The sequence below is a fragment of the Schistosoma haematobium genome, chromosome 7 (genome assembly GCF_000699445.3).
Source record: "Schistosoma haematobium chromosome 7, whole genome shotgun sequence".
Taxonomy (NCBI): domain Eukaryota; kingdom Metazoa; phylum Platyhelminthes; class Trematoda; order Strigeidida; family Schistosomatidae; genus Schistosoma; species Schistosoma haematobium.
The window spans coordinates 13,567,966-13,586,292 of record NC_067202.1 but is presented as its reverse complement, the minus strand read 5'-3'; the positions used below and the strand labels follow the sequence as shown (position 1 = coordinate 13,586,292).

General features: G+C 35.8%; 1 protein-coding gene across 1 annotated transcript in view; it reads right to left on the bottom strand.

Moving 5' to 3' along the window:
* Nucleotides 1–18,327, bottom strand: part of MS3_00009646 (uncharacterized protein) — a 39,264-nt gene that overhangs the window by 5,972 nt on the left and 14,965 nt on the right. The window contains exons 5-9 of the mRNA XM_051218042.1: nt 15,210–15,305; nt 8,658–12,553; nt 6,802–6,966; nt 5,444–5,884; nt 1,467–2,227 (exon numbers count right to left, since the gene is read on the bottom strand). Of these exons, the coding sequence (XP_051064473.1) occupies nt 1,467–2,227; nt 5,444–5,884; nt 6,802–6,966; nt 8,658–8,850 (1,560 nt within the window). The 5' untranslated portion in view covers nt 8,851–12,553; nt 15,210–15,305. The remainder of the gene's footprint in view (nt 1–1,466; nt 2,228–5,443; nt 5,885–6,801; nt 6,967–8,657; nt 12,554–15,209; nt 15,306–18,327) is intronic.

Here is an 18,327-nt window from a genome sequence, read left to right as displayed (position 1 = left end):
ATGAGACTCCCAAGATAAGTGGTGCGGCTAATCCGTTCATTACGTATCATAAATTTAGGCGATGACGCAAGTCAATCCTAAAGTAACATTTTACATTTGGAGGGAGAGAACCGCATGCCAGACATGTTCGCATTGTTGCTTAAAGTAGTCAGAAGACTGAATTTTGGGGAAAGTGGACAACTGTGACGAACACCATTTGAAGAAAACGATTCCGATCACAGTTTGTCTTAAGTTCTGATTCGATTAGTGGTGTCCCAATAGAGAGCCTGTACAAAGTTAATGTAATTATTTGGTATATACTTCAATAAAACACTGCCACAGTACCTCACGATCAATGGAGCCGAACGCAACCATAAGGTCAAGGAATAAAACTATAGTCGTACACCTTAAGGTATGTCTACGTTCCAGAATTTGCCAAAGTTTAAATATTTGGTCAATACATCCATGCCTAGGTCTGAAACCAACATAGTTTGCTCTTCACGAGCTACAATTAGACTTCCAAGTATTATTGAGGTTAATATTTTAGACACTATATTAGTTAAACTCATTCATCTGTGATTATCATAAGAGGACTTCTGTCCTTTCTTATTAACTGAGACGTTAAGTGATTGAGACCAGTGAGATAGAATTACGTCCAGTTTCCAGAGTTTGGCTAAGATTTCAGTTCATCTAAATGCCAATACTGCACCAAAATCTTCAAAAATCTCAAAGGATAGCCCATCAGACCCTCCTTCACTTTAGATTAATTATAGTTTGTTCAACCTCACTAACATTTAGAGGGTTTACATCAGTTTGCCATTCAGGTTGCTTGGACAAAGCGGGTAACTGAAGAGTGGCTGAAAGCCAGTTGAGTTATTTCCTAAAGCGTTCTGCCCATCTTCTGGATTGAGATTCAGTAATAGTCCCATCTTTTTCCGAGATAGTTTCACAAACAGATGGGTTTTCAATACCCGTTTTCTTTATATGTTTGAACAGTTGTCTACTGTTACTTTTCGCTTCTTCCTTTTTCATCTCTTCTTCCGCTACCCACCACTGCTCACGACCATTACGTAAGCTTTCTATCAGCCTACATTTAAGTTGCCTCGCTCATTGTCGTGTTTTGAACCGGATGGAATACGTTTCCAAGATCCCGACCAAGTAATCTACATCAATCTCAATAGCTTAGATCAATAACCATATGAGCCGATCCGACGTTTTGGTTTGAACATCTCTAGCTTTTTTTTTTCAAACAAATCCTACATCGGCTAACATCGTCTGTTGAAGTAGATGGTTGTTGAGTCGTAATAATAACAGCTAAACTACAAATTGAACAGTAATATTTACTTCTTCACATATTCCACAGTAAACCATAACATCAGCCTAGACTTGAGTTGAATATGGCCAAAATAAAAAACAATTCATAAAAATATCTGCACAAAATACATTACATGTAGTAAACTTGACAAAATGTTACCACTACTACTGACTGTTAAAACTTCTTTAGAATTTTCAGTGTTCTCTGATGAAATAGATGATGAATAAGGAACTGACGATATTGATGAACAATGTTTATTTATAGAATTTTCAGTATCACTTTCATCAGTTGCTAATGGTACAATTGGTTTATGAGAATTTATTGAATGATCAAGTATTGAATGTTTGGAAATATTGTCAATATTATTTTTAATGGTACCTATATTACTGTTCATAGTAGTAATATCAGTTCGTTCAGATTGAATTCTGCAAATTTCAGGTGATCGCTTTCGAGAAACTTCTATGTTGGAAGATTGCTTGATTATAGAGAATCGTTTATTGCTTTCTAATGATTTATCGTTATTACTTATATCAATACTATTACCATGAAGAGGTTTCTTTAATGATTGATTAGATTTTTCCATTATGTTACTATTAAGTATACTGTTGGTTGATGTGAATGTAACTGACTTTTCTGAACATGTAACGCTTCGTTTAATTGGAGATTTAAATTGATTATGCATTACTTCATGAGGTACATGTTGGTATTTATCAGTTATAATATTGTTATTAGATGTAACAGTAAAATGTGCACGACTCAATGTGTTTGCATTGTTAGTATCATTATGACTATCACTATTACTATTATTCATACAGTCTAATATCCAAGATGATTGTGATTTAAGTTGTTCACGAATCTTTTCAATATCCAATTGAAATATATTATCGTTTAGATTTTCATGTGTTATATCTTCTAAAGGAAATGGAGGCCATTCTAAAGAGAATATATAAGAAAGAACAAATAACAAGTAGATTTTGCAAACATTTAAAGTTATGTGATGATACAGTTTACTAGTAACTGATAATACTTAAACACTGAAGTCTAGAAAGTATTAGACAATTCTTTTGTTCTTGGTCAAAAAGTATTTATTTATTTAAACATATCAACATTGGTACAAGGGAGTATCAAATATATATGCGCTAAACTTCAACATTCGATCTGTGTGAGGGCCACTCCCCGAGCCTTTGACCAAGAGGTTTAATGCACAAGGCAATGAAGGAACGTTAAGAGATGCAGTTCCATGGTAGTTTGTGACCAACAATAGGTTCATACGCCATTTCTTTCATCAGTATCTTGGAGCCCATGTGCACCATTGACTTAGAATTAGGGTTTTCCAACTCTCCTAGGTGAATCCTTCATATCCACCAGCCGGGGTAAAGTGCCGGATATTTGCTTTTCATCCTCTCAACTTCGTGAAAAACACACCCGCCGTGGGAAGGACCTCCCTGGTAGTGGCTGCATACGCGTGGCCATGTGAGAGCATTTCTAGAGGGAGAGCTGACTCTCTCATATCTGAGCCGTACCAGGACATTTGGGTACAACAACTAAATGTATGAACAGATTTTGGACTAAATCAGTGATGTTTGATTATTTCGGACAACGAATCCGATTGAACTGTTAAAATATTGGCGTTAATGTATTCTCCTCATCAGTTTTTATCCAGTTATATTTCCAAATTCTGATATCTGAATCAACAAACTATAATGTATACTTTTTCAAATAAGCGTAAGTATTACAATAGGACAAGATCTTAGTCATTCATACGTAACATTCAACCTCGTAAATATATGTATCGGTTCGAATTATTACCCCACATTAGAACACCAAGATAGAATCATCAAGACAGAATGAAGAGTGGTCGAAATAGTAGTAACAGTATCAGTGGTAGTAGAAAATTATACGTATAAACAGTATGATCCAAGAACTAAAAAGTGAATTTGCAACATAGGAAGTATACAGTAATTTTGAAACTGAGGATTTAAGGTGAAACAAAAAGTGAATAGATGAAAATTACTATAGATGATTTTGTGTCATCTCACCAAAAATCTACAACCGTTGCTTACTATAATTTGGCAAATACCAAACAAGTAGTTTGGACAAACCTATATGATTAAATCGAATTCTCAATGAGTTCATGGACTGGTGCTGTTTTGTTTTGAATTACCCAGCTCACTTCAAATATACTTTTACATTAGTCAACACCATGAGTCGAGGTAGATGGTAGTTTAGTATAACTAATACAAGTCTCAGCCAACAAAAACGATTTAACTTAAGCATTACACAATAGAAATGGGACATATAGCCACCTGAGTAATAAACCCTATCTTCGACAGCGAGCAGTCATATTTTTAGTATAAGGTTGTGGATGGTTGCAGAATTTTGTGGATTGATTGAGGTTAGATGTTAACGCCATCGGATACCGGCTCGGTGACCTAGAGGTTAAGCGTTCACAAGTCAGACCGAAGGTCCCGGGTTAGATATCGAACTGCAGAGTTGTGCATGCTCACGGCCGGGAGTCCATACTAAAATGAAACAGGTGTCCAGTGCTTTCAGGTTTTATATAGCAGTCTAACTTTGATTGCTTCATGATTCAAACAGAACGCTTATATGTCCAGTCTTTTGTTTAATGCTATCAAAGATAATTGCTCCAAAAACTTATGATTTCTAAACAACAATTGTTTAAAATCAATCCTAACTGACATGTCACAAATCTAACGAACCTGTAGCTATGAACAACAAAATTGGTGAACAAGTAACATACATCATAAGTGAAGCTTATCTATTGTGATTTCTCTACGGAACTGATGCTTTCTGTGAGACTATAATCTGGATCATCCAGCTTCACAATCTGAAGTGAGAGTCTTCTGTCGATGATTACCACCCTCCAGCCACTACCTTTCATCTTAAAATAGTTCACTTGATGTCAGGTCAAATTGTACTTTGATCGGAATAATTCAATCAACACTTAAAATGACTGCACAAATACGACTACGGTCACCACTTAATGAGGAATCAGGTGTAAACAGATTATTTTCCCGCTTTGAAACGTTTATTGAGTTAACATGTACAAAAAAGAGAATTTATGTATAGCACAAAATTACTTAAAGAGCAACCAGACTAAATGGATCTTATAAGAAAGAATAATCGGATGGCAAAGTCCGATTTTTATTACAGGTAGAAATATTTGTTTGTTCAAAAACAAAACAAACATCAAATACGATGAAAAGTCATTTGAGTAATGGAAGATTGAAGGTTCTTTAAAAATCAATAACTAGTCGGTACGATTAAGCGGCAATTAAATTTGACTTAAATTTTGTCGGTTAGATCAAATACTACTAAGAATTGTCAAATATTAGGTTGTGGAGATTGTTGAATTTCATTAAAATCATGTACCGCTATAAATTAGATCACTGTTGAAAACCTGGAAGCACTGGACGGTCGTATCATCTCAGTATGATGGGGTGTTGACTGACGTGCCATTATTGGTTAAGAACAGAGACAAAGTCATAGAAGTCAATATTCTAATCGGCGATTTTGTTACGAGATATTTGACAGGCCGATTGGAGATAAGTATATCCAAATGAATAGTTGTGTCAAATACTCGATTTTTTCCTACTTAGGACTCATCAGCTGGATGTACCTGCATCCCAGAGTTGATTTTCACTTCAGGATTTGAACGCAATGCCGTTCGCTTCAAACGCCATCATGTTGTCCACTTAGCTAAGTGTAATGAACATCAACTCTGGTATGTAGGTACATCCAGCCAACGAGTCCCAAATAGGACGAAACGCGCGTCCTGGATTCCACTGCTAGCCACCATTCATCTCTGCTTTTAATGCTTGTGGTTTAAGGCAATATCGAGACAAACTGCACAGGATGCACATATGTCAATAAGAGACTGATCAATTGCAGTCAAGTTAACAATACCAAGTACATGATCGTTTCCTGAAATGACGTTTTATTCATCATGAAAGACGAACTGTCACTGTTACGAGCCTAAATATTAAAAAAAAAAAAAAATAAGATTCAGTACACCAGACAGTAACTTTTAAAACAATGAAGTTTTTAAAAAAAGGGGAGTGATCTATTAAAGCAATTCATTGAAAGAAATGTCAAAATTGATCAATAATTCTATTCATAGAAACTTACCCATTAAATTTAACCCATGATTAGTTATTCTATCCAAATCAGGTAAGCGTATCCAACGTGATGTGATCAAATAAGATTTCTTATCATTATTATTGTTATTATTGATAGTTTTAGTGTTATTTAAATCAGAGCATATACGTGAAGTAAGAATCATTTTGGAAAATCCAGCCTGTACTAAAATTGAAGATAATTCTAGGTTTTCCGATGACAATGGTGAAGATGATGATGATGATAATGAGTTGAAGGTTCTTTTGTCTGTTTCTATATTTTCAAATGAACTTAAATGAATTTGTTTTAAACTATGCGTTAATTTTTGACGGCATAACAAAAGATAAGTGAGACGTACACGTGAGAAGTATAAACGATGACGTGATTCCATAAGTGTATCTATATCGGTATAAGCTGGTTGATGAGCGTAAACTTGGACTAAATTCGATAAACCTAGAAAAAGACAAAAAGACGATGGACAAGAATAAATCATGGGTACATAGTGAAGCAAGTAATACATAAGTACTATCTTGCAGTCATTTGATTTTTTTTTTTCAAGATAATAATCCTTTATTTAATAGTTAAATGAATTGAAATTTGATTGAGTTAAAATTAACCTAAAACTTAGTTGTAACAAATTACAACTGTTAACTAATTCTTGGGAAGGTAAGTGTTATGTTTGAAGAGGTTACAAGATCACCTAAAATCGGCGAACGAAAGATCAGCAACATAACGATAACACAAGCTAAACTATTATGATGCGTACCAGACCTGTTAACTAGAGGGAGAAGAACAGGTTCAGATGAAGGAAAAGTACATTCCACAAGACCAACAACTAGATAGAACTAGAAAGTAAGGCCCAGGACAGAGTGGGTTCGAGAATGCTGGTTGGTAGCCTATGCTCCATTGGGAGTAACAGGCGTAAGGAAGTAAGTACCCCAAAGCATGAACAATAACAATTACACAATTCGAGCGTATATATATAGAGCATAAAAATTTCTTTGGTAAATGACACAAAATAGCATAATAGAAGAGAGAACAAATCAATGATATTTAGGGTCCTTTCAAGTGGAAAATACAATTTGAATGTAAAAATGGGTGCTTTTGGCGCTCAAATGAGAAATTCAAACTTCTAAAATAAAGACATTTAGCAAGTGATTTCTGAGGATCTAGCGTCCCTAGAGAGAGGGAGGGACAGTACATACGTATATTTATTTCAAAGTACTAAGTGTTAACAGCCATGAGAACTAAAATTACTAGTACTATTACTAATCAACTTGAAACACAAAAACAAGCATTTTAGTCTACTTATATTCAACTTCAGTATATATAAAGAATTTGAAACGACAAGAATTCATGATAAAACTAACCTCTTTTTGTACGACGTTCTTTTTCAATATCTTTAGTTAACATATCAATTAATGTTAATATTGACGATTTACTTAAACAGTGTTGAATTATTAAACGCAAGCTAACTGGTGATGATGGTGATAATAACGATGAACTGATGAAATTTATGTGAGTATTTTCTTTGCCTTAAAGGGAAAAAGAAGCTGTTAAATTACAATACATTCGACAAAGCTAATTTTCAATCACGTACAAAAGAATAACTTGTATTATTAAGAGTATGAATGTGGTTATCACTCCCTGACTTGCGAATACACACGACCTTTCTGTGAAAAATTTTTAATACACTAGTTTTGTGTTCTAAAAAGCTCAACCAGTGGAAACGGAAATCCGTGGGGTAAGGCAAGGTATGAAATTTTTAGGATCGATCATATGTTATCTAATGCTTTAATTGTCAGCAGATAGTATCGGTGAAAATGCTAAGAGAAACAACTTACTGTCATCACACTTCAGTACAATAAAAAATACGACTTTACCGTCGGACTACGAGCTTGTAGCTTTCTCCAATCAACTTGTCTAGCATAGTAGGACCTAAACAATTGTTTCAACAAACATAGCTCGATCGGGTCATTACGATGCGTATATATAATTTCGCATAATAGAAATGATTTCTCTTGCCCAAGTATTCGTTGGATATGATACCACTAATTAGTTTAAGAGACACTGAAAACCAGCAAGCTCTGAACAGTTCTTTCGTCCTTGTATGGGACTTTTCAGCAGTGCCCATCCACGATTCCCACCAAAAAGCACCAGTCGAACAGAGGATTTTAAAGTTTGGTGACGAGCACTTAAGCTTTAGACCAGCGAGCTGGAATACAAAGTGATCCAATCAATTCATGATAATCCTCAACTATCTTTTAATGCTATCGGTCCTTATACTTGACATGGTTGTTGCTATGTTTGAAGAGATTACGAGATCATGTAAATCGGGGAAGTGAACGAAGGATCAGCAGCAAACGATAACACGAGCTAAGCTATTCCCATGCGTCCCAGATGTAATAACAAGAGGGATCTAGCATCCCCAACAATTGGACTGTATTTATCGAAGCTCCCGAACAGAACGCCCGAGAATTACGACTTGAAATTAGTAATTAGTGATAGTATGGAGGGCGTGGTCTACATTATGGACAACCACTCAAATGTAGGCCTGACATACATACTACACATTATGTTGAGATGTTACGTACTGATTGGAGATGGTCAACAGGAAACTCTCAAAGTCAATGGATCGAGGATGCGAATCTGTCAGAAAGTACTAGTGTAGTTTGTGCTACTGATTTCGACAGGGATAAGTAGTATGTATCACAAATCGAAAGTGGGATGCATGGCAGTCAGTCAGCTACAACGTAGGACCAGGCACATATATACATCGGTTCAAGTTGCCTTACCTCATTAACACAACAAGATGAACACCGGATTCATATAAGTAGTTAATTCAGAGGTGGTAATATATAAAAGAATGATTGCATATAAGGATATAGTACAGGAAGAAAGAATTAGTTCGTAGAAAGAAAGATAGGAAGGGATTTTAATCTCTTAGTTTAAGGGAAGACGGAAAGTGTATACACCGACGCCATTGTGATCGATTGTGAGCCATGTCACCCAGAGTCTCCAACCATTAGTTATGATAGTCACGCGGATTCCAACCAACTGGTTGGCATCTACCAATATGGCTAAGACTAAGAGTTAGTGACTTCAATTACTGATGCCACTTTTTGGTTTGGCCAGGTTACGTGTTGAGTAACTATAATTACATACTTGACTAACAAGAATTCTTAAAATTCTATGATCAAATTTAAACCAAAGCATGAAAATTTACTTCTGTCAACAGATGTTTGAGATTTTCTTCTACATATAATATTCAACGCCTGTGATTTTGAGGATGGACTAGATGGACTCTGATGGAGTTGATTTTGTTGTAGTAACACATTTTCGCATGGTAAATCGATGAGACGTTGAAGTGAGCAACCAACATTCTTTGATTTTATGGAACTATCAGTTTGTTTGTTCATTGAATTTGTTGATTGTTGTGGTGATATTTGAGACAAATCTTCTTGATGGTGAGAACGTTGTCGGAAATTTTGTAAATCTAATAATGGATCAGCTAAACTGATAGCATTCTATAAAATGGAAAAACTTAAAGACAAGATTCACATTTCATCTACAAACTAATATGAAAAGCTATTTTTTTAACCTTCATTCACCAGTGTTATATACCGATGAGAATAATGAATGGGACCCATTTATGGACCAATACTATAGGTATATTTTTATCGTATAATAGTTGAGTAACTAAACTATTTATATTCGTGTCCCTCTTATTATGAGCTTTATTTCGATCTATAAACTGTTATTATACCATTTACCATTCTTGAGTTATACCCAGTTTATCAATTACTACCCCCCACATTCACAGCCATATTTGGCTAAATCTTGTACAAATGTTGTTTCCTATTTTATGGCACGATGTAGTCTGTCTGGTTGGTATATCAACCCAGTATGTTTGAAATAAATTATTCATATCGCAGGGGCTGAGATTGGTGTTCTGGACTTAAGAAGCAGAGCTAGGCGGGAAGCACGACCGATAAGGACTCTAGACTGATCGTACGGGTTTTATGCGTCATTGGTCTGGTTGATAAATTACTGTTCTCCAATTGGCGGTATCAATACGTCATACATTAATAAAACACAGGGCACAAGTTATAACATCCAGGTGCTTGAGTATGCGGCGCTCTAAATCTGTAAGGGCTAACGTTACTACTACTCAATTATCCAAACCGAAGAAGGCAAAAAGAGGTTGGAACCTAGGATGAATTGGCTGAAAGCTGAAGGCCTAGATCACTATGAGCTCTCATGTCCAAGTTGGTTGCTTCTCGTTTTGATGAAGCCTTTTAACCTGAAAGCAAGCGTAAATGACATCTACTGGAAATCCAATTGGTTGCTTCAATATTAGACGTTTCATTAATAATATATTCAGTATGTACGTAGAGGAATGTAAAATTGATACACTAATAGCATGATCACACAATTGAAGTTGATTTAGTGGTTCAGGCGTACAACCTTACAGCTGCCAAGTGTTCCCAAGTTCGAGACCTGCCATATCTACTCTAGTCTTGGCAAACTGGTAGTGTCATTAACCCCTACACACTTAACGTGTCTCATATTCAATTACCTGGGAAAGTAGTTAATCAATATTCTTTCTGTACTAAAGAGAGATTAAGTGAGATGCTACAGGATATCGTTTTGAGAATGTAACATTGAAGAGGATATAAAAAATGATTAGAAAAAAGCGAATGTTTTTCACAAATTGTAAATGCACATGAAATGAAAGCAACAAAGATGAAATTTCCATAATTTAAATCACGAACTGATTCCAGTTTAACGGCTAATTGAACACCGGGAAGCACCGGATGGGTGTTTCGTTCGAGTATGGAACTTTTAGGAGACATGCATTGTAAGTACCAAATATTAATTGTTTAGATGTTAGTCAATTAGATTTCTCAGGAATCGAACTTTCAACTGGTTTCCCCGTCAACACTTCAGAAGTAGATTGGATTATTTGAAATGCTTAGGATTATCGCGTTACTGATATTTCTGACTGAAATTTGATCAGTCTTGGTTGGCTTATAGGTATCTGTACGAATTGCCTCGACATAGCCGTTACGATACAAAATAATATAGACTAGATAAAATGTGGCTAGAAGTGGAATTCAGGATGCGAACTTCGGCTTATTTAGGGCTTCTCAGCTAGATGTACCTGCATCCCAGATTTGCCATTCATTCACTCAGGCATTCGATCCGAGTACCATTTGTTTAAGATGCCATTGTGTTATCCACTGAGTCCAAAATATAAATAACCATTTCAAATACAACTAAATCACACATCGGTTGCAAACGTTAGTGGCTGTCGGGATTCAGTGTAGTTTAATAGGAGGGATACGTTTCGGTGTAAACACCAACCATGGGGATACAAGTAAATTGAACTGATGAGTCCAAAATAGGGCAAAAGCACAAATTTTCTCGGTTTACACTGTTATTCACAATTCGTATATATTAAATTTTATACAAAATTGTTAGCAATATGGTATTATGCAATGAATAAATATAAATAGAGATAAAGAACAAGGTTTGAAGAATGGAAAATGAAATTGAATGAGTTTAGTAATGCTTTGAAGTTGCACTCGTGTTTAGGCATAGGAACCTAAGAATGTGTTCAGAAAACTTAGTAGAAACCATTCTCTCTGTCTTTCCTATATACATGCTACCGCCGGCACATGTAAGTTCACAGTTGCCATTAGAAGTGACATCGGAGTGTTATTGATCTATTTTTGATGTTTGCATATTTATTCGACCTTATTTCTCATTATTCTGAGTGATTACTTAATCCAATATCAATTTCACTACACTGACATTAATTCTCTTATCTTGATCGTGATTACTAGTAAATATAACATCACCTGGTTAGCGTTTTTAACTTGAGGATAAACGGAGAAGAGGAAGACTAAAGAACACATTGTGCCAGGAATAAGAAATAGACAATAAAGGGATGAATAATAACTGGAGAGAATTGCCCAAGAATGAATTCAATAACGAATTATGGTTGGTGGCCTATGTTCCTTTACGAGGAGTAACAGGCGTAAGTAAGTAATAACATCACATGTTAACTCCGTCTGGAGCCCCTCTGCGGCTACTGCCGGTCCCAAACCCGCGTAAAGGAGGAGGGTTGGGCATGGGGTTGGTGACCCTATCCCGTAGAAAACTAACTTGCTAAAAAAACGCCAACCAGAAAAATAATTTAAACCATTTAGGTAACAACATCTATTCTACTCTACGTTATCATTACTTCTTAACAAACAAATACACACCGATTTGACCCATGTGTTATTCATACATGTTTGCGTCCTTATTCTTTTAATCTAAAAATCACAAACTGGATTATATATTAAACAATCGTTACTAACTATAATTATATAAGCTGTTAAATAGACTGATTAATTTCATTTTCTATTCTGTAAACCATCCCCTGGTACGCCTGAGAGTGGGGAGAGTCCGCTCTGCATCTCGAAATGCTCTCACATGGCCACGCGTATATAGCCTCTGCCATGGAAGTCCTACTCAATGCTATCTCGTGGCATTACTGTTGTTTAAGAAATTGAGAGGACGAAAAGCGAACGTCCAGTGCTTTACCCAGGTTGATGGACATGGAGAGTCCACCTAGGGGAGTTGTAAAACCCTGATTCCAAACCGATGGTGCACATGGGCTCCAGTATCCTAAAGGAACAAATGGTGTATGAGCCAATCGTCAGTCACCGGCTAACATGGGACTGAATCTCCATACGTTGTTCCACTGCCTTGTGGATCAGACCTTCAGGTTGAAGGCTCAAGGTGTGGCCCCCTAAGGAAACCACCTGCTTCGGTTTGAATACCCGGGCAGTATCACAGCCCTCACACATATCAAATGAGATTTTTGTGGCGCATATGTATTTGGTGCCTCCTTGTACCAATATCTATGTGTTAAAATAAAATAAATTAATTTATCAAAAGATTTAGTTGTATGAAATAAATAACAAAATAAATGTATATACATACAGCTACTTCATTTATAACAGCTTTCCATGTTGGTAAAGTATCATCTAAAGTATTACGATAAACTGTTAAACCATTAGTTAAACTATTTAAACGATCATTTTCTAATATTTGTTGATGATTAAGACACTGAAAAAGAAATTAATAATTATAAATTTTAAATTATGACTTTCACAATTGATTGATCACTGGGTGGTGATCAATGTCATGCTTGTCTAGTCCTTATTATTAGTGCAGATCGATTGCTATCGATCATGTTGCAATGTGGCCACCAGTCTAGGTGACTCGACACTGCGGGCACTATGTATTGAGATTGAGATGGTGGTTGGAGGTAGTCAACAGGAAACCCTGGACCCGGGTTTCGTGCTACTTGACACTCGTCAGCAAGGTGTACCTGTAATCTTGAGGGAACTGGTGCTCCCTGGCGGATAGCTCAGTGGTAACGTCTCTGACTGTGAAGCTGGGTGACGCGATTACAGGTACACCTTGCTGACGAGTGCCAAGTAGCACGAAACCCCGGTCCAGGGTTTCCTGTTGACTACCTCCAACCACCATCTCAAATTATGACTTTATAATAACAAAGGTAGTAAAGGTAATAATGAAAAAGAAATATTTAATATGGATTCATGAAGATAGTTGAATTTCATTGAAATCATGAATTGATTCATGTTAAACTACTATTGAGAACCTGAAAGCACTCGATAGAAGTTTCGTTGGAACAGTAGATATCAATGATCACGTACATAAGAATCGAACTCAAGATCTTAGGTATCACGCGAAAACGTAAAACATCTACACAAGTGGGCCAGCACACAACAGTGTTAATGTCTAGCCTCAATCAATCCACGACATAGTGCGACCATCTTTTATTGTCTTTGGCGGGTGATTGCCTCACACCCAACACGGATTAGCTCCACTGGTCACGGTTTCCTACAAGAACTTCGGAAATTTCTTCTCGAAGTTAGTCACTAGTGAGCACGTGATAATTGTAAAGGGTTGTAGAGATTGTTGAATTTCATCGAAATAATGAACTGATATATTCAGCCTATTAATTTCATTTACACCCATGTCATACTTTACGAATATTTCTTCAATATAAACCCTCTCATGTAAGCAATTTAAACGCATTATGTAATTATTATCTTTTTAAATACCACAGGTTGTAAGCAGCTGACGAGAACGTACGAAATAAAATGAATTCATGTTATTCTGCTAGAATCATTGTTCTTGCTCTTTTCAAAATCATAAAGGGAACTATGTGTATGAAAATAAAACCGTACAACGCAAATGAGTCACATAAATATGAATTCGAGGTAAGAAAATAGGCATGTTGAATTCTTACCGCCGCACGCTGTAGTCTGAATTACTGCACAGAAATATAGCTGCTGAAAGTAACCTTGACGAGAAATAACATTTGAACACACGTTCTATACCCCTAAACAAGCATTTGTGTATACTTTCTCCCCATTCAAAAATTAAAATCAACTGTTGAATGTATCGACTTAAAAATGTAATGGGAAGAGAACAATAGCGAGTCTAAGGATTAACTCAGTCCGATAACTGTTCACCATAACGTTCGACTATTTTCTGACAACTTCTATTATGTATTCACCAAATAAAGTATTCGTTCAGATTATTGTTCTTTTCACTCGATCAATCAATTGCAGATCATCTTTTTTATCCTCTGATATTATGTGAATCAATGAAATTAAAAGTTTTGATGTGGGGAGATAATCATAATATAGTTTGAGATTTACATATTACCAGTACGAACTGTGTTGTTTGTCATGTTGAATGATTTGTCTATTTGAGTTAAACTCTCACATACATATATGAAAAAAACATTGAGTTCAGGGGAGATACTGACGAGGAAATTTTGAAGAAAGGTCTGGCAAAATCTTCGAGGAGAACTTTTAGTATTTCCAAGCTTCATATTATCCTTTCCAGACGCCCTATCCTTAGTGTCAAGGATACAACCTCACATTGGACCCTATCAATCTGTATTTATAAGTTCATTTGCTATTTTGGAGCAGGGTTACATAAGCTATCCAAAACGAAGTCTTTCTCAAAACATTTTCTCATATCATCCGGAAGACTATTTTAAATGTAAATTAGCTATAAATACGATTGATGCAGATGTGAAGGCACGGATCGGAAAAGCAAGAGCAGCATATTTACAACTGAGGAACATCTGGAACTCAAAGCAACTGTCAACCAACACCAAGGTCAGGATTTTTAATACAAATGTCAACACAGTTCTACTGTATGGGGCAGAAACCTGGAGAATTACGAAAGCCATCATTCAGAAAATACAGGTGTTTATTAACAGTTGTCTATGCAAAATACTTCAGATCCGTTGGCCGGACACTATTAGCAACAACCTACTGTGGGAGAGAACAAACCAGATCCCAGCGGAGGAAGGAATCAGGAAGAAGGATACACATTGAGGAAAGCACCCAACTGCGTCACAAGGCAAGCCCTCACATGGAATCCTCAAGGCCAAAGGAAAAGAGGAAGACCAAAGAACACATTACGCCGGGAAATGGAAATAGACATGAGAAGAATGAACAAAAACTGGATGGAATTAGAAAAGAAGGCCTAGGACAGAGTGGGTTGGAGAATGCTGGTCGGCGGCCTATGCTCCATTGGGAGTAACAGGCGTAAACTAAACTAAACTATAAATACGATTGTACAGCCTGAGTAAATGATATATATACGATAAATGAATTTCCTCTTCTGAGTTTTCTTAAATATGTGATATATGAGTTTAAAAATGTCAACTTACTTTCAAAATTCTTGAATGCCAATCAATTCTAGCTTCTTCAGCTGACAGACATGTTCGATAATAGTGAGTTAGGGTTGTATTATAGGCGTCTTTCAACTACAAAACAAAAATTAACAAACTCAATATTAATAAAATCCATTTTTTAGTTCAATAACATTCGAAGAAATTTGTATACTTCTTAATCAACATGGTGATATTCATAAAAATATTGAGACAGACAGATAAACAGAAAAACAACTGATGAGGATGATTAATACGACGAAAACTGTAGATGAAGATGGATGGTGGTTAGCAGTGGAATTCAGGAAGCACATTTCGTCTTATTTGGGACTCGTCAGCTTGATATACGTGCATCCCAGAGTTGATGTTCACTCCATAACTTCAATCTAGTATAGTTTGCATTAAACGCCATCGTATTATCCACTTAGCTACTGAGTTCAAATAGCCATTGGCTTATGTAATGGGGTGAAATTTAATTCACTTTTGTATTGATTGCTTGAATCTTCACATTTTTATTTAGGACTGCGATTGACCAGTCTCTGTCTTCCCAGCTAGACACCATCCACACCTGTTTATAAAGCTTGTAACTTTATGAAGATATCGAGGTTTTCTTCATAATTTGCACATATAACTAAAAGAGACTAGTCAACTGTAGTTTTAAACATCAGTGGGAAGATTCAACAAATCATCCACTACAAATAAAAAAGTGTAAAAAGATACTTATAGATATAGAGTCAGAGTGTAAAATAAGATGAAATACTTTTGATGAATATTAGGTCTTGTTCATCAAAGATTATCCTTAGCTGAGATAACATTGAAAACTACAGAGAGCTGACTAGTTACTTCATTCTAGGATTGAAGTTACCATTAGAATTTTCTAATAGTAATAACCTTATCTTAGAGTATACTGACATCAAAAAATGTTATGGTGTACTGACGTACAAATTCATCTCGTTTATTATTCAATTGTCAATATTTTATATTAGTTAACTGATATGTAACTGTGTGGAGTAGACAACGAGTTTCAGTGGATTCAATTAAATCCTCATCGGGCCAGACAAAGACAATACGCAGATGTATCCTAGCACATGTGGTTAACAGTAGTTATGCGGAAGATAAAACCAGATCATTTTGGATTGATTTTTCACATTATCTTCGTCATTTTCCAATGGGGTTCGATCCCATCTCATATAGGAATCCGAACCTACAGCATTGGTTTATGAGTTCAAAAGAAATTCGTGACACTCCTATCCTATTTTCGGACAGATGTCACTTAATAAACGACTTCGTTCATTCTCACATCCCGTATTTGTTTGTCGTTTTTCACCTGTTTCTATTTGTATTCTTCAATATCTAATGATTTCCAGTAAAGGGGTTGTGGAGATTGTTAAGTTTCTGATTGAGATCATGAACCGATTGATGTTAAACCACCGTTGGAAGCTTGGAATTCTCGGAGTTCTAGTGATAAGCCGTGACCAGTGGAGCTAATAAGTGTCGGATAGAGACAGGTATCTACCTCAGTACAATAGAAGATGGTTGCGCAATTTCGTGGGTTGGTTGGTGTTAGACACTAACACCATTGGATGCCGGCTCAGTGGTCCAGTAGGTTAAGCGTTCGCGCGCGAGACTGAATGCCGTGTGTTGGAATCCCGTGAGCGTGATCGTGGATGCACACTGTTTAGCAGTCCCACAATAGGACGAAACGTCCGTCCACTGCTTCCAGCTTTTCAATGCTGGTCCAACATCAATCGGTTCATGATCTCAATAAAAAATCTAATGACTTGTACACTTCTTACGTAGTTTTAATAATATCTATTTATCCAAGTTTACCTACTTTCCATGTTGCGCTGTCGACTACGACTTTCGATATATTATTATTATACTTAATGCTACTACTAGTACACATGTTTTCTTACTACCGATTTGTACTTTTTACCTGTTATATGTAGTTATGTAATCTATTTCACTGTGATCCATGTTTCATGATTTGTCTAGATTTGTTTAATAATTTTAGATAAATATTTAATTATGTTACAATAATAGGGATTCATTTCAGAATATAGCTAAACCTCCAATAAACAAGAATAGAATCGTTAGGGAAGATGTATTTGATTAACAGGTTATCAATTATTTCCAAATGAAGTTGTTTTGTTTTTTTAAAGAAAGTATATGATAACACTATTTAAAACATAAGAAATTGAAATGAACTATTTAAAACTAAATAGTATATTTTCTGGATCTTTAATTTAATAGTAAAGGTATTTCATTTTCATTCATTAGGATGTAAATTCGAATCATATTCAACTTAATAAAGTATAAACAGCTATGCAATATCGTCAGACTTAATTTGAAATGCATAGTAGTATAGTTTTGGCCTCTATATTTTTAGGCGGTCTTAGAGTTATATTGAGGTATGGCGAAATGTAAAGGAAGGATGGAGAAAAAACGGTATATTTCATTACACACTTCAGGCAACGTAGACAGAAAACTTATATATACCAACTCTAATGTACTTCACAGTGTATCATATCAGAGTCATATAATTTCTATGGAAGTGGTAAATAAGATTTTAAATATCGCAAAATACAATAACAACAATCAAACGGAATGATAGGGATGGAACAGATGTTTTCCCTAAAATGTAAGTTTTGTGCCCAATGTCGAATTATATTTATTTGAGTATCATCTGTGCAACTATGAGAAGATTCTGATCATAATTCATTAAACTGATCACAAAGATCTTTTCTAAATATCTGGATGGAGTATGAGGGCAGTTATAGATCCCCTGTTGCCCACATCGTGGAACAATAAATGGTTTTAAAAATTTCGTTTAGGTGTGGTCTTGTCAATTCGGAAACTAGAATGAACAATACTTGTTTAGATCAGAGTTGTTTTGCTCGGCTTGCTTACCATAGAGTTGCGTCAGTTAAAACATGCTGATACCTCTTCAATTGAAGTATATTAAGTCATCTCACACGAAAGTAATCTCTTCTGAGTTGATCGGTTTCGACTCCACGAGGAAGAAACCAGTACAACACATTTAGGAGATTCCTACATAAATGTAGGAAATCCGCCAGATATATCAAAAATTCTTTTTTGAGAAGAGATCATAGGTCAA